The sequence below is a fragment of the Neophocaena asiaeorientalis genome, unplaced genomic scaffold, assembly GCF_003031525.2.
Source record: "Neophocaena asiaeorientalis asiaeorientalis breed wild unplaced genomic scaffold, Neophocaena_asiaeorientalis_V1.1 scaffold123, whole genome shotgun sequence".
NCBI lineage: Eukaryota > Metazoa > Chordata > Mammalia > Artiodactyla > Phocoenidae > Neophocaena > Neophocaena asiaeorientalis.
Window position 1 is genome coordinate 7,588,478 of NW_020173666.1, and position 25,207 is coordinate 7,613,684.

Genomic DNA, 25,207 nt, shown 5'->3' on the forward strand with positions numbered 1-25,207 from the left:
AGACAACCTAAGTGTCCATCCACAGATGAAAGAATTTAAAAAAATACACACCTTGGAATATTATTCAGCCTTAAAAAAGAAGGAAATCCTGTCATTTCCCAAAACACGGACAAACCTGGAGGATATTACTCTAAGTGAAATAAGCCAGACAGAAAAAGACAAATATCACATGGTCTCACAAATATCATACAGACTCTAAAAAAAAAAAAAAAAGAAAAAGCTGAAATCATAGAAACTTAGAGTAGAAAACTGGTTGCCAGGGGCTGCAGGGTGAACAAAATAGAGAGGTTGGTAAAATGGTGCAAACTTTTTGGGAATTCCTGGTGGTCTAGGGGTTAAGATTCCATGATCTCAATTCTGAGGGCCCAGGTTCAATCCCTGGTCGGGGAACTAAAATCCCACAAGCTGTGTGGTGCAGCCAAAAAAAAAAAAAAAAATGGTGCAAACTTTTAGTTTTAAGTTGAATAAGGTCTGGGGATCTAACGTGTAACATGGTGACCGTAGCTGATAACAGTGTAACGTATACTTGAAATCTGCTTAACAAGCAGAAATTAAATGTTTTCACCAAAAAAACAAAAAACAGATAAGGATATATATGTGATGTGATGGATGTGTTAACTTGTTAACTGACTTGAAGAAGGAATTCTTTCACAATGTGTACATATATCAAGCCATTACATTGTACACTTTAAATATCTTACCATTTTCTTTGTCAATTATCCCTCAATAAAGCTGGAGGGGACAAAAGGGAGTATAATAACACCAAACTTCCAAAACGGCATTTACCAGACCAAATAGTGACTTCTGGTAGTGAAACAGTAGCCTATAAGTCTTGCATAGAGACTACGATAGAAAAGTTGAAGATTGGAAAGCTGACCCCTGTGCAATGAAGTCCATTCAGATCCAGAAGGAAAGGAAACACTCTAATTGGCCACCAGTGATTGGACAAGACAAGCCATTACTGTCAAGCAAAGATGCAGAGAAGTGGTAGAGAAAGTTCATGTAAGATTAGCACTTAATGAGGAAAGAACGAGGATGGCAAAGCAAAGAATCAGTGGTGGAGGTTAGAAATGCCACCAGAACCGTGACCTTCAGTTATTTGGGCCAAGACAATCAATAAGAATACCAATCACAAGACGGCAGAAGTAGGGACAACTTATCAGATTCAAGATTTTGGTTCAAAAATCATCAAATCGGGCTTCCCTGGTGGCGCAGTGGTTGAGAGTCCACCTGCCGATGCAGGGGACACGGGTTCGTGCCCCGGTCCGGGAAGATCCCACATGCCGCGGAGTGGCTGGGCCCGTAAGCCATGGCCGCTGAACCTGCGCGTCCGGAGCCTGTGCTCCGCAACGGGAGAGGCCACAACACTGAGAGGCCCGCGTACAGCAAAAAAAAAAAAAAATCATCAAATCAACAGAAGCAAGCTTACATGACAGATGTTTTTCAAGAATGAAAATTCCAGGTAACTTCTGTTTTGATTCTTCACTCTGGGTTAAATACTCCATCTCTATCCCTACAGCTATAGGGACATAGTTTTTTGAAAAAAATTTAACAGTGGCCTGAACCAACATGAAAAGGTAAAAATATACTAAACAGACTCTAGTTTAAGAAGTCAGAATTTTACATGATGAAGTTTACTAAGATTTTAACCACATGTTAAGATTTTTTTAAAAATTGTATTATTTAGAGTTAACCTTAATCTATGTGAAAAATAACGTTAAATGATAGCTAAGAGTCATCCGGGGATACCTCTACATCAGACCCTGCACTAAGAATATAAATCTGAAGAGGGAGATATTATTATCCCTCTTCCACAGAGAAAACTGAGACTTACGGGATGTAAGTAATTCGCTCAAGATCATATAACTGAGATTAAAATCCAGGTGTGCTTTACTCCAAAGCTATAGTTACTATATTATCCTAAGGAAGGCTGTCCTTAACTTAAACGGCTGGTTGAAATCCCATAGAATCAGAGGGACAGATGTGGAGAAAAAGGGTCAAGGGATTAAAGTAAGTACACCTCTGGGCACTGTTGTATCTCTCTTATTTTTTTTTTTTTTTTTTTTTTTTTTTTTTTTTTTTTACTCAGCGACCATGGCCCACGGGCCCAGCCGCTCCGCGGCACGCGGGATCCTCCCGGACCGGGGCGCGAACCCGCGTCCCCTGCATCGGCAGGCGGACTCCCAACCACTGCGCCACCAGGGAAGCCCCTCTCTTATTTTTGAATGCACAGAGCCCCAGAACAAGTCACAATTAGGAGGCTAACCTGGGAAGTTCTGAGCATGCTCTCATTTCTTTGTTATCTTCAAGTCATGATGGATATTCTAGTCTCGCTTCTGTTGTGCTTCAGGGAAGCCAGAGAAGAGGAAGCACTCCTCCCTGAGGAAGGGGTGGAGAGATGGGGCAACTGATGGGAGACCCCGCAAGAAAGCCTGGCTCAGCACCAAGTCAGGACTGCATCATCCATCTGCCTCTCTCCATCTGGAGACTCTTCATCCAGGACTAAGCTTAGAAATGCCAGGTTTCACATTGTTTTTAAAAAAGCATCACTACTTATTCATTGCTAATGAATGAATTTTATGATTAATTCCTCACATATGGTATTAATTATACTAGTGCTATCATTTATTATCTCTCCTAAAGGAGAAGGATAACTGAGGTGTTCCTGTATTAAAACCAAAGTCTAGTCAACATGAAAATCGCATGAAATGAATACCATGAGGATAAACAATAAAAGCACCTTTTTAAGTCACAACTGAAGATGATTCCACATAGTAGTCAAAAAAAGAAACATTTAAGGAAGCAATTCTAAACAAAAAATCGAAACCAAAGAAATTTCTCACACCTATTTACAAAGAAGCAAAGTGGAAAACAGAAAGGGAAAGCCCTGTGGTACCGACCTGTCTGGTGCGGAGAGCTTCCTGCAGGGCCCCGTCCAGCTCGGAGAGCTCAGCTAGTGTGTGCTGTAGGTCGGCAGAGATCAGCTCCTTGGCCCTCGTGAAGTTCTCCTTCTCCTTGTTACTCAGCGCATTCATTATCCTCAGGCTGGACTGCACCTCTTCCTGATGGATTTGGACCTTTCTGATCTCCTCCTGGATGTCCCGCAGGTTCAGGTCCAGGCACAGCGGCCCACTCAGCGCTGTCTCCACGCTCCGCAGCCAGTCCAGGGAGCGGCTCAGCTCCGTCTGGAAGTCTCTGCTCTGCACCATGCGGCTCTCACACTCCGTCACCGTCACGCCAATGGCGGAAGTCAGCAGTTTTAACTCCTCTTGCCAGGCTTGGATCTGATGCTTGGCTTTCTCGTAAGCTGAGGGATCAAGATGCGGAACAAGATCTTCGAGATGCACAGTCACTCGTTTTAGAAGAATTCCTGAATCCTGGAGGCTTCCCGCCAGGGAGTGATACACTTTGAGCTTCTCCTCTGCAGGAAGCGTCTCCTCGTTCACCTTGGCCTGCTCTGTTCTCACAACCTCTAGTTGTTTCTCTAGCTGGTGGCACATCTTTTCATGCTCTTGATAAGCACTGGTGGTGTCTTCTAATAAGCTCACCCTTTGTTCTGTCTGTCGCTTCAGCCTGTGGTACAGGGTGACGAGATGCAGCATCCGGTCTGGTTGCCATGGCTGCCCTGTGCTGCGAAAACTTTCTTTCTTCTGGTTCAGTTCATCCACTGCTTCTGCAAGGGCTGCCACCTCTCCCCCAAGAGCTCGACAACCATCCTGAAGACACAGAGCCTCTTCAACACTCAGGTCGCTGGGGACTTGGCTCACCTTGGAGAACTGGTCTTCGAGATCACACAGAGACTGGGTTGTCAACTCGATCAAGGAATCATATTCTTTCCGAGCCAGAATTGCTTCCTGGACTTTATAGAACTTGTCTTTAGCCAAGTCGACAATTACATTGAACTGCAGGGGCAGTGCATTTAGCTTTTCGTTGAGGTAGGAATGATCGACTTCATTCAGCGTCGGCAGTATGGCCTGTCCAGTTCTCTGCAGCGTAAGTAGGAGATTTTCGTATTCTGGAGATTGTTCAAGAATGTGTTGGTATTTGGCCAGTTGTGTATGTAGCTCAGCACTCTCATTCATTAGGTTGATTTCAGGAAAGGTAACAATATCTGCTTGTTTTAGCCAGTGACAAGCTTTATCAAAATCTTCCTTAAAATGCTTCCTAGAAACCAAATTTTTCTCCAGTTCTTGTAGCCGATGGCTGCACTTTTGTAAAACGGTGTCATAGACACTCTGCAATTCCTGAAGCTTCCCCAGCACCTCGCTCTTTTCCTGCTCTGTGACTCCTTTCATTAATTCGCGGCCCTGGGCCCAAAGTCCAGTGACTTCGTTTTGGTAAGTCTTGAGGCTGGCTTGTGCGCTCTTACATGTTCTCACTTGTTTGCTCACGTCATCCGGTAACAGGCAGATATGTTCACGGAACATTATCTTGCGCTCGTGTTGCTGAATTTGGCTGGTCGCCTGGAACACCGCCATGAGAAACTGGGTTTTCTCGGACAAAGCCTTGTTTAAGTACTTTCGTCTCTGGCCCACTAAGTCGCTGAGACTATTCACGTGCCTTTGGGCATCAGAGAGTACCTTCTGGATTATCTGCCTCTCATTGAGGCCAAGATCAGCCATCACCCTATCAGCATCCTTCGTGAGTGATTTCAGGAGCATCTGTTTGGCCTCCAGTTCGCTGCAAATGGCAAGGTGATCCATGAGAAGGTTCTGAGCCATGTCAGGCGGAGGGCTCTGCTTAAGAGCCTCAGCAATGCTGGGCCGTTGCTCTTCCGCCCAGTCCATTAGCTCCTGAAATCTGGACCGGACCACACTTAACTCCTCCAGGTTGGTGACAGACACTTGGATTTTCCTTTCAACAAGGTCCTCAAGCTGAAACCAGCGTTGTTCAAGGTGACTCGTCTGTTCTTTGACTAATTCTTTGTCATCCACGTTCAGATGGTCTATCACGTTCTGCTTTTTCTCTTTCAGATCGTCAATAGCCTGCTTTCTCTCCTGCAATGCCAGCGCCAACTTCTTCAAAGCTTCTAGGTGGATGGCTGTACTCTCTGTATCAGATCTGTATGTATATATTAAAAGACATAAAATCAAGTTAACTTTAGTTAATACCTGTGTTTGCTCACGTCATGTTAAAGTGCGTATCACCATCTTCTTTCTTAGCTTAGAGTGGTTCCCTTCATGGCTTATCAACAGAGATGCTATAATTATTATGGAACGTAAGACCCATATACTTCCATAGCAGAAGTTGAACCAAGATAGTTTGCCCAGATACTTCTTCTAGCTAAGGCTGCCCTCCCATCACATCTGAGGTGTACTTTGTAGCTTCTTCCTCTGACTCTCAGCAACTGACAAGGATCTACATATTAACAGGTTCCCCTGATGATCTGCGGAAACACTAAATATTGAGAAACACTGATCTACTGCATTCTTGAAAGGCACTTGGAGAAATTAAGTGATCTGTGATTTATGTGACAAGAAGCTCCCATAAACAATCCAGTGCTAGATGGTCTACCATGTGTGAGAAACAACCAATGGCTCTAACGGCTGCTCATGTGTAGAACTTAGATATTTTCTGTTTATCATTAGAAACCTTTAGAAATAACTGTGAACTGCAAAGGATTCTCATCCCTTTGACTACAAAACACATATGAGAAAATTCCATCTTAGAGTCTTTTTCACTTACAAAACGATTAGTTCTCAAGTATGAGGAAGTGTGTTGGGAGGCCATATGATGAGTTCTGCTCGGGACATATTAGATGTGAGGTGTTTGTGGGTTAACCAGACGGAGGTGCCTATTGTCCGTCTGAAATATGGGTTTTTGCTGATACTGGATTTATCCCAAAGATTAGTAAAATGCTGAGCAACAAGAAAAAGTAAACAAATCAGAAAGCATGTACCTCCTCCGAAAAAGAAACACCCAAAACAAAAAACCCCATGATTTAACGATTTAACTACAGCTAGAATAATGTTTTCAGTTTTAATTGCTACAAATTGATAAATCTGGGCAGAAGAAGTACAGGTTTTAATAATTATAGTGATCAGAGCATAGAGAGATTTCCATATGATGACTCAATGTATGTGGGAGAGAGGGAATCCTTTTCAAAGAAAAAGTTAAGACAGGTTCAATTGCTATAAAATCAAATAAGACACACATTAATTGAATTTAGATTGTTCACTAAGTTCTAGAATACCACAAGTACAAGACAAAACTAGACTGAATTACATAGAATGTGTTACTTTACAGAATTGATAAGAAACCCATGGAACTATAGATTCAAGAAGGATTCATGTCCTGAAGTCATAGATGATAGTCCCATAACTGGTAATTAAAACTAGAAATATTCTTGGGATATTCTTTGAACACACAGTGTAACAGCTTTGTAATATCCCTTGAGGTCGCAGGTAGAAATGGTGCCATTTTCAAATATTTTCCTTTTACTCACTGCTTAAATTAATATTGAGCAAGGAAAACCGTGATTATGGATACAGATGACACCAGATTCTTCATAATGTTTTATCAATATTTATAATGATAGAAAACGTTTACAATGTAAGAAAGACATTTTTGATTTTTATAGAAATTAAGAAATTTCTGGCTTAGCATTTTGGTGACCCACTGGAGAACTGCTGTTACCTGGCTAAGTTATCCCATTCTGTAGTAAATTTTTCTAAGAACACTTCGACGACACTCATACAGTTGTGGTAATCTCGTGTTCTCTGGAAATCCTCTTCCCTTTGCAAGCACAGATTGTTGGACTGAAGGCACAGATCCAGCCACTGGTCGTTTAAATGACTTATTTCCTTGTGTTCAGGAGACTCCTGCTTCTTGGTTAACTCATCCACCTTCTCTGTAATAGTGGTCACTGATGACTGCTTGCACTGTAGTTTCTTAACAAAATCCTAAAGGATAACAACAATAAAATAATGTTGAATAACCGCCCCCCCAAATAAATACAGATTGAGACATAGATACAATACCTCTGAATACTTTTGTAATTGAAGAATGCATAGTGAGGGACAAAGAGAAAATCTAAAATCATCATACTTCCTTATGAACAAATTTCCAAGTGTTTAAGAATCAGAGGGTACTGTGGTATTTTCTTGTGTTCCTTTGAAAAGTATAAGGAAAAACTGATAAATGTGAAACAGTATTATAGCCACTAAGGAAAAAAAGTTAATATGTTATCTTAAAGTGCATCCTTAGTTTTCTAAAAATTTTTAAAGTTCATGCTTTTGAGAATAAAATCTAATTTATATTCTTTCCGTTCTTCTTTCTGCATATGCAAACAATATCCCAGTAGAAAATAAAAATGGCTGATTGTCACAGAGAAAAAATAAATGTTAAGCTTTGTTAAAAATCTGGTACAGGGCTTCCCTGGTGGTGCAGTGGTTAAGAATATACCTGCCAATGCAGGGGACACGGGTTCGAGCCCTGGTCGGGGAAGACCCCACATGCTGCGGAGCAACTAAGCCCGTGTGCCACAACTACTTGAGCCTGCGCTCTAGGGCCCGTGAGCCACAACTACTGAGCCCGCGTGCCACAACTACTGAAGCCCACGCGCCTAAAGCCTGTGCTCTGCAACAAGAGAAGCCACCGCAGTGAGAAGCCCGCGCACCGCAACGAAGAGTAGCCCCCGCTCGCTGCAACCAGAGAAAGCCCGCGCGCAGCAATAAAAACCCAACGCAGCCAAAACTAAAATTAATTAATTAAAAAAAGAATTCTTTAAAAAAAAATCTGGTACAACTTCCAATCAAGTTAATATACTTATAATAATTTTCTATTATTTTTTAAATTATATAAATATTTTATTACATTTTAAATCAGTTGTATGTTAATATGTTTTATATATTAAATATATATTTAATAAATTGATAAATCCTACAGCTTTAGCAATATTGTGATGAAAAGCTAATGAATAATAAGGCTTCATGTTTGTTTAATGGCAGAGTCTTCTGGTTCTGCTAGCTAAACCACAGTTCTCTATTCAGAAATAAGCTACAGAGTGAATGTCCTTCAATGCAAGTGGCCAACTGGAGCTCCAAGAAAATATCTGAATGTTCACTTTCTGAGCTATATTTTTCTGGCACCAAATGAAAGTTGTTCTATCTCATTCCTTAAATAACTATGTGTAAGGATTGATTGACACACACCCATCCTGGTCTCCTCTAGCTCCCCTGGAGGCACGTTAATTCCTACCTTTACTTGAGACACCATGTTCTGTGCAATATTTAGCTCCAGTTCTGAGTGGCTCCTCTTCATATTCTGCAGCTGCTGACTGGCATCCTGGAGGTAAATCCAAAGCTCAGCCTTCATGTGCTTGATCTCTTCCCAGCCCTGAGTTAAGTTCTGTGCCTGGGCAAGCCTTTGTTCAATCTGGAGAAAACACAGAGGCAAAAGTTAGCAGCAATGGACAGAATCATTTATGTTCAATGAATCAGCCTGTCCATGTACGCAGGCCAACGCACGTATGCGCGCGCGCACGCACACACACGCACACGAGTGATAAATCCAAAAAGAATTATTTGCTTCAAGAAAAACAGATTTTATATTTAGGTTTTCTAAAGACTTCAACTGTCTAAGACTTATGCCATATGATTTCAATCAGTACTGTGAAGGTCTAGAAGTTTTAACAATTTATTAGGTCAGAAGCTGCCCTAATGGTTTTTCACATTGGGCACTTCAGTGGATACATCTGTTTGACTGAGTCATCAATTTGGTCTTGGGGTTAACTAGAAAAGACTTATATTGTTCTCTAGTGCACAGTTGCTGATACTTCTTATAGAACACGGAGTTATTAACATTTTGGATATATGTTTAGATCTGCTTCACTGGTTTTTGAAATCATATAACTTATTTCGATAAATCATTTCTGTAAAAAAAAATACAGGAGCTATATCATCTTTCTTAAGGATTTAAATACAGACTTGCTTTGGTAATGTAATAAAACATAAAAGTAAAAATACATACGTTAGTTTAATTATTTTAATATCTATATTATAATTATTTAATTATCTTAACTTCTTCATTATTTTTTCCTTTAGATCATTTTACTATTATGGAATATTTAATCAGTTAAATAACAAAACCAAGTCGTCTTTTTTTTTTTAATCCAAACATGTTGTGTTCCAGAGTTTAAGGCAGCAGCAGCAAACACACGGCCTCTGTGGCGCCATCTGTCTGCTGCAGGCAGGTACTGCTAACTCAGCGCAACACTGTCCGAAGGGCCCAGATACAGCTTCAGAATTCTTCTCAACACCACACTCAGCCACTGCCAATGAATTAGAAGGGTCATGACAGATGTTTGCCATCCTAATAGGAAGGGTCAGGAGGCCCTTTCACACTAAATATGACCGAAAGAAAACAATGGAAAAGGAGAAAAGAAAAAAAATGAGTGAAAATATAGGAAAAGAGAAAGAGAATGGTAATTGAGGAGAAAAGAGAAGAGGAAAGAGGTGCGAATGTTTAGCAGTTCAATGGGACTAAATATTTCACTTCCAATTCAGTGGCATCAGTACTAGCGTGTGCCTGCTTGTCTGTGACTTAGTTGAAATTCAATACATATGTATTAGAATGCTTGTAGGAGCATTATAGCAAGAATACTCCAAGGAGAAAATTTTTTTCACATCTAACATTCAAGCAAGAGAATATAGTCAGATATATCCAATGTCATTTTTTAACTTTTACCATTTGTTCTGTTTGTTGAATGTCTTTTGCTGTGGTTTTCACTGAAGAGTTTGACAAGTCACACATGGTACAAAGGAGATCTAAGTAGGTCCTTGCCTGTTCCTGCAAAGCTCTGAAGTGTTTGACCTGAAAAAAAACAAAAGAAGAAAAAAAAAACTTGTCAGAGTGAAAGAGACACATGCTATATTTAGATAGCAAATATTTGTACCATTTGTGGTATTTTGTTGACATTTCAAAAATAACCTTGCTATGCTCAGTATTTTCACCATTGTTGTAAATGACATATATTAGTTACTCAAAAGAAAGCTTTCCAAACACACTGGCAGGGAGCCATTCGTCCACCAGCTGTTTCTTAGTCTAATTAGCCTGTATGGTCTGGGAAAGGGGAATAACCAAGAAACTTCCATGGTTTTTCCAGATTCTCTGTTCACATTCTAGCTTGTTTTCTTTTCTTTTTTTTTTAAATATTTATTTATTTATTTTTGGCTGCATCAGGTCTTCTTTGCGGCATGCGGGATCTTTTATTGCGGTGCACGGGCTTCTCTCTAGTTGTGGTGTACAGGCTCAGCAGTTGTGGCACACGGGTTCCAGAGAGCGTGGGCTTCTGTAGTTGTGGCGTGTGGGCTCCAGAGGCTGTAGTTGAAGCACGCAGGCTCTCTAGTTGTGGCGCATGGGCTTAGTTGCCGTGCGGCATGTGGGATCCTAGTTCCCCAACCAGGGATGGAACTGGCAGCCCCAGTTGTCAGGCTACTGCAGGAGTTAGATGAGAAGTGATGATGGCCTGATGGAGGGCGATGGGTGGTAGAGGTGGTGAGAAGTGGCTTTCGCTTACTACATCTTTGTGATTAATTGGGAAAGAGGTATTGACTGCAAGTTGTATGGGATAAAGTTGATCTACAGAAACAGCAGGTGATCTTCCAAAATCATAGCGAATAATGGAGCCTAACTTTTGGACTCATCTCAGTATATTTCCTCTAAGCTGTGTGGGTTACCTAGACACATCATTCTCACATAAATGTAACAAATACAGATCAATTTCCCATTAAGTAGAAAGTAGCACCTAAACTTTTATCCATTGCACAGACTGACTGGTGTTTCACTTCCAATTAGTATCATTAGCCATTAACCAAAACCATCCCATCAGGTACCCATGGCTCAGAGAAAGTTATCTGTCCCAAACAGTCTTTGGAAATGAGAAGAGAATGAGATATCTGAATTTTTATTTTATAAATATATTTACTTTAAAAAATAATGATTTATTTTAAAATGTATACAGTTAGCCTGATTCCAAAAGCATTGGGAGCAGCTTGTTGACTGTCAATGACAAAACAGTTATGAAAGATTTCTGCTAAAAATCAATTTCAAGGGCAAATCTGATAGTACTTTTTCTCATTCCCCCAAATTCACACCATGCCTTATGAAAACAAATGACATTCTTAATGGAATCAAATCAGTCTGTCATTGGCTAATGGTAGTGAGGACCATATTATCATTACATACGTATTGAGCATTTACCATGTGGGAGGGATACACGACGCACCCTGGGACCCTGACCAAATTCAACTGCAGCCCGTCAAAGCCTGCCCAGAGTCTGACACCCCGTCAGTAGCGGAATTCTCCAGTGACACATCCAAGCGAACTAATGACCCAGGACCTGCTCGACTTTACATGAAAGCAGTACTTGCCAAAGGAAAGACTGATCAAAACAAAGCAAAACGAAAAGAAACAACAAAAAACCTCTTCCCCTTCAGAACGACTGAGGTCCAGGTGTTTCCAATACCTCTGATTCCCTTCTCTGTTGCTTCCAAAAGGGGGCAGCCCATTCTGAGAAGCAGTGTGGAAGGGGCAGAAAGTAAAACAATGAACCCTACAGTCACTGAATCTGGGCCCCAGGAAGGATCAGCATCTTCCTGCAACCACAGCTAACGCGGGTGCCGTAGGAAACTTCCTGTTCTAGCGAAAGCATTAATGTTATTCTCCCCCTCGCTTTTACTTCTTTTTTGGGGAACAAAAGAGAAGAATCAAGCTTTGGTCTGGATTGTTCTGAATAAAGTACATTGGAAACAAACAGCCACAGACAATGAATGACCCAAGAAAGCTCACAGTCTAATGAAAAAACAGAATACAGACAATCTTTATTTCATTTCTTGATTCAAGGAGAGCCATGTTTGATTTGTCCATATTCTATTTTTCTTTTTTTTTTTTTTTTGTGGTACGCAGGCCTCTCACTGTTGTGGCCTCTCCCATTGCGGAGAACAGGCTCCGGACGCCCAGGCTCAGCGGCCATGGCTCACGGGCCCAGCCGCTCTGCGGCACGTGGGATCCTCCCAGACCAGTGCACGAACCCCTGTCCCCTGCATCGGCAGGCGGACTCTCAACCACTGCGCCACCAGGGAAGCCCCATATTCTATTTTTTATAAGGTGTAATACATGCACTTCTGTGAGCCATTTCATGACTTAAACAATGTAAATCATTTAAGCCAGAAAGTATACTTTGGGGGACATATTAACTGAACATATTCTCTAAGTGGACTAAATGAACAAACATTATTTTAATATCAGTTTGAGGTAAAAAGATTGAATTTTTACATTACTTCCTATCTGGCAGCAACCTTTACAACTAAATTCCTTTAAAATATATTCTTTGCACTACATAGAAAAGTTGCTTAGTACAAAAAATTTTAAAACATCCCTCAAATATTCTGATGAAGTATCAGCAGCAACGTTTTAAGCATGTAGATGTCAAATGAATACGCCACAGGTTCCTTTCACACGATAACAATAATTCATTCAGCATTCACTTAATAATTATTTAATAAGCACCTCGTTTTGTGCCCAAAAATGCAGGAGAGGCTAATTTTGCTTTTCTGTTTACAAATCACGTACACTGCGGTACAGCATTTGAATTTCTTCATGACTTTCAGAAGCAAGCATACTTATAATCACTTTACCTATTAGAACACGGAGGCTCAGAGAAATTCAGTGATTTACCCATGGTCACCCCGTTGAGCAGGTACTGGAATCGATCTTCTGGCTACAGTGCCCATGCCCTATTTATTCTACCAGATTGACCTCAGCTGTGCGTCCGTCTTCCTGGTTAGAATGTGGACTTAACTGGAATCAAGCTCAGACCTTATTTATACTTTTATATCTCCAGCAACCAGCACAATTTGGCACATAATAGGTACTTAACATGTTTTCATCAAATGAATGAATGACAGCGTAACATAAACTTGCAGGAATCACAATCTACCTGCTTAACGGCTTCTGCCCTGCTGACAGGGGGACGTGCGCTTGGCTTTAAATCGGGCTGGACTGCAGAAAGCCAGGCCTGGCACTGCTGCAGGGTGTCTTGTCGACTAACGTGCTTCTGAAGTTCCTGTTCCAGACTCTCGTACACCTGAGACAGAACAATCATGCTGCGGTCGTGAGAGCTGTTTTATTTCTCTAAAAAGACCACTGCGAGCAAATGAAACAAGTCCACTTTAAATGGATCCCTCTCCCCACCATGCCCCCCAAAACCAGACATATCTACGGAGTCTGCATACGTTCCAAAATGTTGCAAAGCACATGGGCTATGCCCCAGTTTATAACTTCTCAACCCACACATTACAACATAATATCCTGATCATGGAAAGACAAGGTGGGCAGGGTGAATGTAACGCTAGAAATGTGTTAGAATACATAAAATCTTTGGAGGAAATTGGTCAAACATAAATCAAAGGTTTTTGCAGCTTTCCCCCATTGTATAAATACCGTCCTTTTCATTTAAACTAGAAACTAAAAGTAAAAATAAAATGCCGGCTCATGAAAAGATAACCAATATTTCTCTAACTGAACAGCTTCTGTTTTAGGGGTAGGGTAAATTGGAACTAAATTATAACACAGGGGAGTGGAGAGTTTGATGCCCTCATTTCATCTTAGAAGTTACATTCCAGGAAAACACTAATCTAGAATAACCCAAACATTTTCTAATGCATCTATTCAATTACTTAATCCTCAACCAGCCAAGCAATTTCCATTTTATCCACAAAGACATGTTGAGAAACTATTATGTGTTTCCTTGAAATCAAGGTGAAATATACCTATGACGTTTTCTGAGCAAGCTCTTCATGAAAAACAAAAGAAAGAAAAAAAGACTATGAGGTTAGACTGGCTTTTCTTTCCTTATTGAGACAACAGAAGCAGTAATTGAATTCTGCTTTTCTCTGTCATCTATTAAATTAATCATTTTTATCTGATATTAGGACTATCCCTTATTTATTTTTATTCCAAGCAGAACCAAAAAGAAAAAAGGTATTTTGCATTCTTTAACATTTTTGCAAAGTTTAATTATAAGATTCTGACTCTGTTCTTAGAATTTCATCTACTTTTTAAAAGTTTATTTTTAAAATATGTTTGTCTTTCGAACATTTACTAATTAAAAAAAAAATTAAGCTGTGTCCATAATGCACAGAAAAAGCCTGCTACAAAGACAGTGCTAAGAAATCTCTGTTGAGTGAGTGAACAAATGAGCTTACCAAAAGCTCCATGCTACGGTTTTTCTTGTCTCACCCCCTACGTCATCATCTGCAATTATTTGTTAGATTATTTTATCCCTCTTTTTTATTAACTTTTTTTTTTGCAGTACGCGGGCCTCTCACTGTTGTGGCCTCTCCCATTGCGGAGCATAGGCTCTGGACGCGCAGGCTCAGTGCCCATGGCTCACGGGCCCAGCCACTCCGCGGCATGTGGGATCTTCCCGGACCGAGGCACGAACCCGTGTCCCCTGCATCGGCAGGCGGACTCTCAACCACTGTGCCACCAGGGAAGCCTGTTTATTAACTTTCTGAAGGTGGATTTTCCAAGTCTAGGGATCAACTAATGTCACCCAGCATTTTTTTTATTATCGTGATGAACACAGATAATTCTCCCCATGTCACTTGTATTTCTCCAGTTCTTACTAAATAGCTCAGTAACAAAAATAGATAGACCCTTCTCAGTGTCATTTATAAATTCCAGAATAATAAAGAGTAATCCACTAATTTTACTTAATTGTTGTTAAAAGGGTGATTCTTATTTATCTTAGACTTATATCTATAACATTAAGGATTCCATTTTATTGGAGGGATACCCACTGAAGTATACCTTGAAATTGGTGCTTACTTCTTTTCTCAATTTCTATATGAATACATAAAAATACTGAATTAGAGTAGAACCTGGGCTGCATAGAGTTAAAAAGAAATAATTATTGTGTGACTTACAGAATAAACTTATTTTGATGTAATAGAATAAATGGCAAATAAGAAAGAAGTATTATTGATGGTGTGCAAATAAAAACAAACAAAATTTAAAATTTTTTTCATAATCAATTCATGGAATAAAGGGATTGAGTAAAACCACATGTCTGAAATTCGCCACTTCATCACATCAATCAAATATATGATATGTTAATTCTATGTTCACATAGAGACTATGAAATCTATCCTCTTATTTTCTGTCTGGAAAAACACCAAAACAATCCCAAAGACTGAAGCACAAAAACTATTTTTAAAAACCTCCAGTTTGCACAGTTTTTCTCCTTAATTCTTCATCATTCTAGAATGTTCCAGTGGTACTCACCCTCTGGGCTGTACTGCAGATGGCTGAGTAACTATCCTTTGTGCCCTGCAGATGAGCATGTACATTTTGTTTAAGTTTCGCTTGGAGGTGGTCTGCACACTGGCTGATCAAACTGTCACCTTTAATTTTAAGGTTGTTCAAACGGTCTTCAAAACCAGCAATTTCTTCCATCATTGCCTACAAAAAATGAAGCAAGTACTGAGTTCTCATTCCAGTTATAGTCTTTAAATAATCTATTCATCAAACAGAAAGTTAAAGATCAATCATTTCACAGTTTAAAATGTTTTTAAAAGAGTTTTGCAATTTGTCTTGGTTGCCATATCAACAAATGGAAAAAGAAGTATATTTTCAGAGATACTCCAATGGGAAAAGCTAATGAATTTGATGGATTAAGTTACATACGAATAATGAAGTAACCTTTAAGTGATTTCATGAGGCTGATCTCAGTTAGAGATCTGCTCCATGGTATTATTACCAGCAAGAAGGATGTTAATACATTTTTCATCTCTATAAATTATGATTCTGGTATAATTTATATCTAAAATAATCTAATTACAACTTAATCTAATTTACTAATGTCTAATTTATCTAATATGATATCTGATTTATGTAATAATCGAATGTCTAAATTATGTAAGATCTAATTTACATCTAATAATACTTATATTGATAAAAATAAAAATAACCTTTATCACTTACCATTTATTAAGCACCTGCTATAGTGAAGGGACTATATATAAGCCCGGATAAATGTGTATTATTACTATTGTTTTACAGATGAGGAGACTGAAGCACAGAGATGTTATAAAACATGTTCAAGGGACTTCCCTGGTGGCACACTGGTTAAGAATCCGCCTGCCAATGCAGGGGACACAGGTTCGAGCCCTGGTCCGGAAAGTTCCCACATGTCGTGGAGTAACTAAGCCCGTGCGCCACAACTACTGAGCCTGCGCTCTAGAGCCCGTGAGCCACAACTACTGAAGCCCGTGTACCACAACTACTGAAGCCTGAGAGCCACAACTACTGAAGCCCGTGTGCCACAACTACTGAGCCTGCGCTCTAGAGCCCGTGAGCCACAACTACTGAAGCCCGCATGCCACAACTACTGAGCCTGCGCTCTATAGCCCGTGAGCCACAACTACTGAGGCCCGTGTGCCACAACTACTGAGCCTGCGCTCTAGAGCCCGCGAGCCACAACTACTGAAGCCTGTGCACCTAGAGCCTGTGCTCTGCAACAAGAGAAGCCACTTCAATGAGAAGCCCGTGCACCGCAATGAAGAATAGCCCCTGCTCGCCACAACTAGAAAAAGCCCATGCCCAGCAACGAAGACCCAATGCAGCCAAAAAGAAAAGAAAAACCATGTTCAAGGTTTCACAAGTAGTAAATGGCACATCCCCCAGCTTTGGGCCCATCTCTGCCCGATTCCAGTTCACACACACCACGATGCCCACCTGTGTTCTCTAGTGAGCTTTCTCACAAGATCACTTAGAGAGCAGGAACCAACTTTTTCAAATCAGGTTCTAATTTCCTTACAATGCTAATGACAAGTGACATTCCAACACAAAGTTTCCTGGGTTGACACATCAATACATCTAAGGGAAACCAGGTGGTCCTTCAGCAGCCCAGGGTCCACCACTTTTTTTCCAGTGGTGCTGGGTTAACAGTTATTATATATGCCACATTGAAAAGAAACATTTTATCTTCGAGCTGGAATGGAACCACTACACCCTGAGGTTACTGAGGGCATTTTCTCAGTGCCAAATAGACTATATCATGCAGTTACTTTTCTGTTGGTATTTGCTAAATAGAATTTTCTCCTATAGGAATCCTGAAGCCCAGAATGGTTAACTGGTCTTCCTAAGACACACTGCTAGATATTTACCATGTCACGACTAAAAATCAGTTTCCCATTAAGCTCACCGAAATTGCTCCATAAAATTGTGACTATATGACATCTGTCACCTGGCACATATAATTACTAAAAATACATATTAATAAATATACTAACACCACATGTCAGTACTGTACTTTATGGTTTACAAGATACTTTCACATACATTATCTCCCGTGATGAGGCTGGTGTCATTATCACCCTTAACAGAGGAGAAAAGGAGGCGCAGAGAGGCTAAGTCCCCCCAGTTAGGAAGAAGACAGTCTGGCTAGAACCCAGACTCTTTGACTACTACTTTTGTATCGTATCTTTGGCTATACTTTTCTAAAATAAAGATAATTTCTCTTTGATAAATTACTCCCTAAAGATTATATTCTGCAATGAAAAACTACTGGCTGGGAAAAATGCTACAATATGTTCAGAAGGTGAATGCCAAGATTCAGCTGTTGTTAGTCACTTAAATATTAAATTGAACTGTTCTCAATTATCAGTCATTCTTGAGACTCAGACCTGATTCTTTAGGTGCAATCATTATGACCCAGAGAGGTACATGCGTGCGCTCACACACACACACACGCACATACACACGGCACACCTGCTAAAGCCACCTTGTATTCTTCAGCTCCTTAAAGCTCAGGCATACCTTGTGGCGGGCCAGTTGCTGGGTAACCGTCTCTAGACTGCTTGTCTCCATGAGGTCGGGTGCCACTAACCTTCCTGACATCTGCAGCAGCCACTTTTCCACTTCTTGGAGCTCACTATTGTAATCTTCGTGGTCTCTGACTTTCACCTCGAGACGGCAAACGTGCTCCTGTGAAGCCAGGTGTCCGTTAGAAGTGACTTTCAAGCCAAAAATCTACTCCAAACTTTCATATTTTTAAAAGCCCAGGAAAACTCATAGGGTAGGTAGAGTTACACACATCAGAAACTTACTAGGAACGGGAAAAAAAAGATACAACACGACCCACAAAGTCGTTTCGCCATTTAAAATGCCCATCTGAATAAAAGGAAAAATACTGACCCATACCACGCCTTAAAATTTTCTGACAGATAAAAAGGAGTCAGGACCCCCTTTGTGGTGAATACACACATTTGCATTGAATTTCTGATCACTCCTTACTTTTCCTGCACTGCAGAGGTTCTGGTAATCACTCTGAAGTTGATCTATTTTGTCCTTTAAAGTAACATCCTGCACCAGCTCCAGGAGGGCTTCCCCTTTTTCTCTCACTGATTTTACTGTTGGTTCATGGGACAACACCGTTTGTTGAAGTGACTTGAATTACAAAGAAAAAACAACAAGAACCAGCTCATCTGTGTGATCAAGGCGAATATATACATATACGTTGGCATGTATAAGTTTATCTACTTCAAATAAAGATCTGACATATACTTTAAAAATTAATAAGTATAAAGCAATAAAGAGAGAATGCCTTTTTATGGCTAATACAGTTTTTCAATACAGAGTAAAAGTAAGACATCAAATAGCCCTTCGCATGCGCAGAGAGAAGTATGGAAAAGAATTACATTCGGCTAAATTTAACATGGTTCATATTGCTGGCTTCTAGCTCATTCCTTTCGGCAGAGAAATAAACCTTAATTCTCTACAAAGGGAGCGAGGTGCTATCTTTTGATTTTGACTCGTGAAATCAATAGCAGCTTGAGCTGGATGTGAAGTCTGGGAGACAAATTCCAGTTGCAACGTTGCTATGATGGCCTAAAAGTGCTATTTAAATATATCAAGAACTCAGAGGGAACTAAAAAAGAAGAAGCAGTGTGATTCTTATGTAACACCTTCAAAGACACACTGTCAGGCTAGGCAGAAGAACCAAGGACAGGAATAGACATACTGGCTGGAGTAGGAAAAAGCTGCCAACAGGAAAAGCTTCGAGGCAAGTCATCACACTGTAATTCTTAAAGAATATCGCTAAATAATTTGGGTCAAATTTAGAAAACAGACTACTCCATGTATAAGCTTCAATAACTGTTTCACAGATTTGAGCATGTGAAATATTTATATCTACAGCATGTATAGTGATATCCACATCACCATTTATTCTTTCAAAAATTAATTTCTAAGATGTTTAACTACAGTTGGTTAACTAGAATTTATTTTCTTAGAAATATGTCTCATTTTGAATTTACCACAGGTCAGTTTATAGGCCTTCTGTACCAAAAGATGAAGGAAAGACTCTACAAAAAAGATAAAATCTGTAGGTGTGAGATCCTAATGCCAAGAAGGTTTTTCTGGAGGATCCACATACCTGGATCACACTGTCAGAATAGATCTCCATTTACTGATACAACCTTTGAATATCAGACAAATACGATTCCTGAACGGAAAAATAAGTCTGATGTAGTGTTTCCAGCCAGATAAATCTATACCACTCCCCACCAGCAGAATAGGCACATTAGGACTTTTTCTAGCACTCACTAAGGGTGACACAAACCAGGAATCACGTCCCACCAGTTCAGTCCTACATGACGTCCTCGTGCATCTGTCAGTAACAACACACTACCTTGTATTTAGATAGCTGAGCTTTTTTCTCATATAATTCCATTTTGGGTTCTTCAGGAATGTATAGGATTTCTCGGTACTCTGCTATCCACTGAGTTAGTGCTTTGTATTTATCTGAGAATTCCTTTGTCAAATGAAGGCCTTTTTCCAGAGTCATGTGCTCCTTCCGGACAGTGCTGGTCAGTTCCTTCAACTGTTCCACGTGGTCATGGATCTCTTTTCTTAACGTCTCTGCCTCACCATCTTCCAAGTATGTAAGAGCTCTCTCTCCTTTCTCTCGGGCTGATTTGAGCAAACTCTGGCCTTTCTCCATGTCTTTCAGCAAACCCTGAGAAAGAGTGGGAAGCAAATACAAACAAACAAATGAATAAACAAACAAACAAATGCAAATAACTTAGCATTATTTCTTTCCTTTTAAAGAACAGCCTTTCAAGTCCCATTCTTGAGTCCACTGATTTCTCCTTAAAATATGTTTTTTGAAGTTTATAACCAGATTTGGTCTGCCAGCAATCAGGAATCTTCTTTACTTCAATATAGGTCTTTTAAAGTCTTGATCAGCGTATCATTTCCAAATCAGAGACTTAAGGAAGAACCTGATGTTTCTCTTGTCCGTAACAGTGCTCCTATAGATCTGGGTTAAAACTCTATTAGCGCACAGTGCCATGAATTTGAGATCATTGTTTTCTTTTAATATTTAGTGTCAAACTGGAACTTAGTTAAGAATTTCGTGTGTAGCCATGTGTAAGACATTGAAATGACTTCACAACACAAATAAATGAAAGCCAGTCTTTGGCTTAAGGGATTATAACTTGGAATTTAGAGTGAAATGATGAGCCACGGATCACCAATCATACTGGGCGGGGGCGAACACACTCCCAATTCTACGGGGGAGACAGGAACAGCTCGTGAAAGAAGGGCTGGGAGACAAACCTGATACTTGCATGCCTACCTCCAATGTCTTCATTTTTTTCCCCATCGTCACTTTATCTACTTTATCAATTTTGGCAGCCACATTGTTGAAATTTTTGTGAGTAGAGCTGTACCAATCCGAATAGGAACTTAAAGATAATTCTGATTCCTCCAAACTCTGGATCTCTTCCTCCAGGAATTTTATTTGTTCCTTCGAAAGAAGAAACACAATTGAACAGTGATGAAAGACCTGTGCCAGTGCCTTTCTTGATAAACACGTATTATCTTCACTGGAAGTTAGCGAAAGGAAGAACATCTGGCTTGGGAAGTTTGCTGGCCTATGATGAGCAGGGGTGGCCCACTCACCAGCACCTGGAGGAGAAGGGCCTGGTATCTGGACGTCAGCTGGGTGGCCTGGAAGCCCATTTGGCTGCTCACGTGGCTCTCATCTAGGATCTCCTGTGCTCTGGCTCCCACTTCCTCAACTTCGTCTCTGTACGCAGTGATTTCTTCATGCCGCTTCTGAAATGACACAATATCGAGGGAAAGGCTCAATCTTACAGATTCTTGAGTAAGACAAATAAATATATCTTCTTACTAGAAAACGATTTCAGCGTATTGTTAGAATATATTTATTCTGTGATATAATTTTGAAAATACTTCACATAAAACCTTCATGAAAATGTAATTCCAGTAACATGATAAAAACTGTACACTTAATGAGTTTGAGTGCTTTTCTGTCTATATTACATATATTTTTATATCTTCTGTTGTACTTAGATAAATTTTAAAATAGATGAATAAGGAAAAGAAGTTCCAGAGGCCTAAGGATTATTTTGATCATGTGCACTGACTCTACATAAAAATTAGAATAAAATTAATTTTCAAGTATTATGTCAATGTAGTACATTAGAGCAATTTCAAATCAGAGCCATAAACAAATTATTGCAACACTAGCATTCATGTATCTTTACCAGGCAAGGTAATAAAGCTTGGGAAGAAAATATAAAATACTTCATTAAACTAGACTGCCTTAGGATTCTAATAAATAACTGCTGATAGAAGAATGCTCCGTTATAACGTACATCAAATTTCTTTGCAAGTAGAAAGAGATTTTGCAAAAGCTAAACCTTGGACCAAAAGTTACTAGATATTTTAAGGAAACAGATTATGCAAGGCAACTGCTACTCTGACAAAGATGAGGAATTTACATTAGTTGTACCTTCATCTGATGTAATTGTATCTCCTTGGCAGCCCGGTTAGACTGACGTCCACTTCTGAGACTCACTTTGTCCTCCATTGCTTTTAGCCACTCGTCTACTTGCTGAAACTTTTGTTCCATCAGTCTCAATTTGTTGACTACATTATTGAACTGAGTTCGGGTCTCGGACAGCCTCTGCTGGTAAGCCTGCCAGTCCTGCCGGAGAGACTCTAATGCCCGGTCCTCCGTCTGGGGGATGCCCGATGGTATCACTTCCTCTCTGGCGTGCAGCACTGAATTCAACAGGGCCTGCCCTTCTGTGCAGTGCACCTGGAGCTCCTGTAGGGGAAAGGTATGGCTGCCACACCTCTCTTATATTTTACACCCGTGTAGGTGATCATGTCTCACCCAAGCCAACCGTGCCCTTCACGTTGGCTTCAAGAAAACTTCACGTTAGGAAAGAATGCTTTGATTCCGACTTACACACAAAAAATATGTACCGAAAACCGCATACCGTCTCCCAAGTCAGGAGAAACATTCTGAAATAATTCCAATTAAATGAATCAGAATGCACACATATACACACAAATACACACACCGGGAGAAATATTTTTCTCAGTCATCTTAGAAGCAATGTCTGAAATTTGGTTTTTCAGCCTACAGGCAAAAAACACTGTGATTAAAGGGTTATTGTTTAATATAATAACCTAGGCTTTTTTTGGCTCCTAATCTGTTTAAAGAGCCTAAGGTTTCTTGCTTTGACATTGAATGGGATCAGTGCTACATGTGTGGCTGAGAAAAGAACAATGAACCTTGCTTTTGCTCAGGAGGGATCCTTTGCCGAAGATGTTCTAGGGAATGCGATGGCAAAGAGAAGTTGGCCCTGGAGGGTACAGGGCATACAAACCTGAAAGGCTGAATTATCACACCTGCCCATCAGGTACTCCTAGGTACAAATCCATTTCCCTCCACCAAAGCATAAGTCCCAGAAATTTACCCTACTAATTTAGTATGAACCAAGTCTTGAAGAGCATAAACTACTTTTTTTATAGAAAGAAAAACTCGTATCCTTAAAGATGTTAGCAAAACGGTATTATACACTTGTGTTACTTGATCTGATCATCTAAAGTTGAAAGGGACCGAGTCAAATCCCACCAAGAATGTTAAAAGTGCCAACATATTTAGTCAGCATACAATAGTATTAAAAAATCTTTAATACCAACGAAATTGCTCATATCTGACCACTTTTACCCATAGAAATAGCAATCTTATATGGTTCAGACTATTGGATACATTTGTCCTCAGCTATGATATCACTCCAAAAATGTTGTAATGTGAATGTATTGTAAATGGAAAAGAAGAACAATTTATATGGTAAAATATTAATCAAAATGATGACAAACAGAAATTTTATTCCAAAATTCCTAAAATTTTTTAAAGGTAATTTTGTACAATCTCTTTCCTTAATTCAGGGTTTGGCAAACTTTTTCCATAAAGGGTTGGACAGTAAATATTTTAGGCTTTGTGGGCCACACAATCTGCCGCAAGTACTTAACTGCCCACCCTTGCCCTTGTGGTGCCAAAGCAGCCATAGACGCTACATAGATGAACAGGTGGGGCTGTGTTCCAATAAAAGCTCATTTAAAATACGGGTTCTGGGCTACAGTCTACTGATCCTTGCCCTAATTAATCTCCTTTTTAAAAATTAATTAATTAACTTATTTATTTATTTTTGGCTAGGTTGGGTCTTCATTGCTGTGCGCGGGCTTTCTCTAGTGGTGGCGAGCAGTGGCTACTCTTCGTTGAGGTGTGTGGGCTTCTCATTGCAGTGGCTTCTCTTGTTGCAGAGCACAGGCTCAAGGCACGTGGGCTCAGTAGTTGTGGCTCACGGGCTCTAGAGCACAGGCTCAGTAGTTGTGACGCATGGACTAAGTTGCTCCGTGGCATGTGGGATCTTCCCGGACCGGGGCTTGAACCCGTGTCCCCTGCATTGGCAGGCGGATTCTTAACCACTGAGCCACCAAGGAAGCCCCTACTTTTCTTAATATATCACCCTTTCCCTATTTTATAGCAGTTTTCACTATTCTACAAATCAATGCATTAGATAAATTCTTATATATATACCACATTTCAAGTATTTATTCTGAGGGGAAAATATAGTTAAATATTTTTAAAATCTGTATGTTCTAAGACTCAAATTAAACCTTCAGTAAATGCAAAATAATCTGTGAACATGTTTCACACTGCTGGCAGACCCCCAGATGACTAAGTGAGCTGTAGGACATCGGGACCCTGAAGTAGTTCTGCTGTGCAGTTGGAATGTCACGTCTCCACCACCAATTTCCGCCTTAGCGTCTCCCCTCCCTTTTTAACATCTGTGGTGACTCAAAATAAGACAGCGTCCATAAGAATTAATACATAGTGAACTGAGAGGTAGGAGTTAGGTTTGGGTTTGGGCTACATTAATACTGACCAAAGTGAAACATTTTCTTCTCAACAGGAGAAATATCTGCTGGTGACAAGTGGTTTCTTGGCCCAGTTCCTACACAGAACTTGGAGAGCTTGGCATTTGCTGGCCAACAATGTCTGGAGTGAAGGGCTGGGAGGGGTTATAGCCAGAAAACCAAGTCCATTCCATTAAGATAAATTACAACAGCTAAACGTAGCAGACCAGGGTGTGCTACTATTAAGAATAAAATGGATGAGATCCTTAAATAAGCTAATGAAACTATGACTCTTCAACTTCTGCCATATATTTATTTCATGAATGGACTATTATTTAAAAAAAATTTTTCTCCCATCTCATTTAATCCTTCCTCAGAACAACTCTGTGGAGAAAACTGAGTCAGAGACGTTTACCTCTGCCGAAGTCACCCAGGGTCAGTTCTCACCGTAAGTCAGAGTCCAAACTCCCTAATCCCAACCGTGCACTCCCGCCATTACACAACACTCCCGCCATTACACAACACTCCCGCCATTACACAACATTCCCCGAGACCCACTGAAATAGCCAGAAATGTTATATGCCAGCGATGACCATCTCAGTCCCGCTTTTCCACCTTGTGTGAGCTGTACGTACATCTTGCCCAATCCTGAACCAATTCCAATAAGAGCTGACAGGGTTCAGTAAGTTCCAACACAGAGCTGGTGGGACACAGAGTTGTCTTGCTGGCTTTTCTCTGTTCTCTACTCTGTATGCCTGGTTTCCCCTTCTTGGGAACCCCCTGACCCCTATCTGTCTCTCCAGGTAAGATTAAGGGGCTCTCTTTTTTTTTTTTTTTTTTTTTGCGGTACGCGGGCCTCTCACTGTTGTGGCCTCTCCCGTTGCGGAGCACAGGCTCCGGACGCGCAGGCTCAGCGGCCATGGCTCACGGGCCCAGCCGCTCCACGGCATGTGGGATC

The 25,207-nt window shown here is 40.4% G+C and overlaps 1 protein-coding gene across 1 annotated transcript in view; it reads right to left on the reverse strand.

The window, feature by feature from the left end:
* Nucleotides 1–25,207, reverse strand: part of SYNE1 (spectrin repeat containing nuclear envelope protein 1) — a 451,837-nt gene that overhangs the window by 193,708 nt on the left and 232,922 nt on the right. Inside the window, exons 66-77 of the mRNA XM_024748028.1 lie at nt 21,827–22,144; nt 20,971–21,126; nt 20,645–20,815; nt 19,697–20,023; nt 18,301–18,453; nt 17,824–17,991; nt 15,289–15,465; nt 12,941–13,087; nt 9,688–9,813; nt 8,200–8,376; nt 6,637–6,902; nt 2,901–5,061 (exon numbers count right to left, since the gene is read on the reverse strand). Of these exons, the coding sequence (XP_024603796.1) occupies nt 2,901–5,061; nt 6,637–6,902; nt 8,200–8,376; nt 9,688–9,813; nt 12,941–13,087; nt 15,289–15,465; nt 17,824–17,991; nt 18,301–18,453; nt 19,697–20,023; nt 20,645–20,815; nt 20,971–21,126; nt 21,827–22,144 (4,347 nt within the window). The remainder of the gene's footprint in view (nt 1–2,900; nt 5,062–6,636; nt 6,903–8,199; nt 8,377–9,687; nt 9,814–12,940; nt 13,088–15,288; nt 15,466–17,823; nt 17,992–18,300; nt 18,454–19,696; nt 20,024–20,644; nt 20,816–20,970; nt 21,127–21,826; nt 22,145–25,207) is intronic.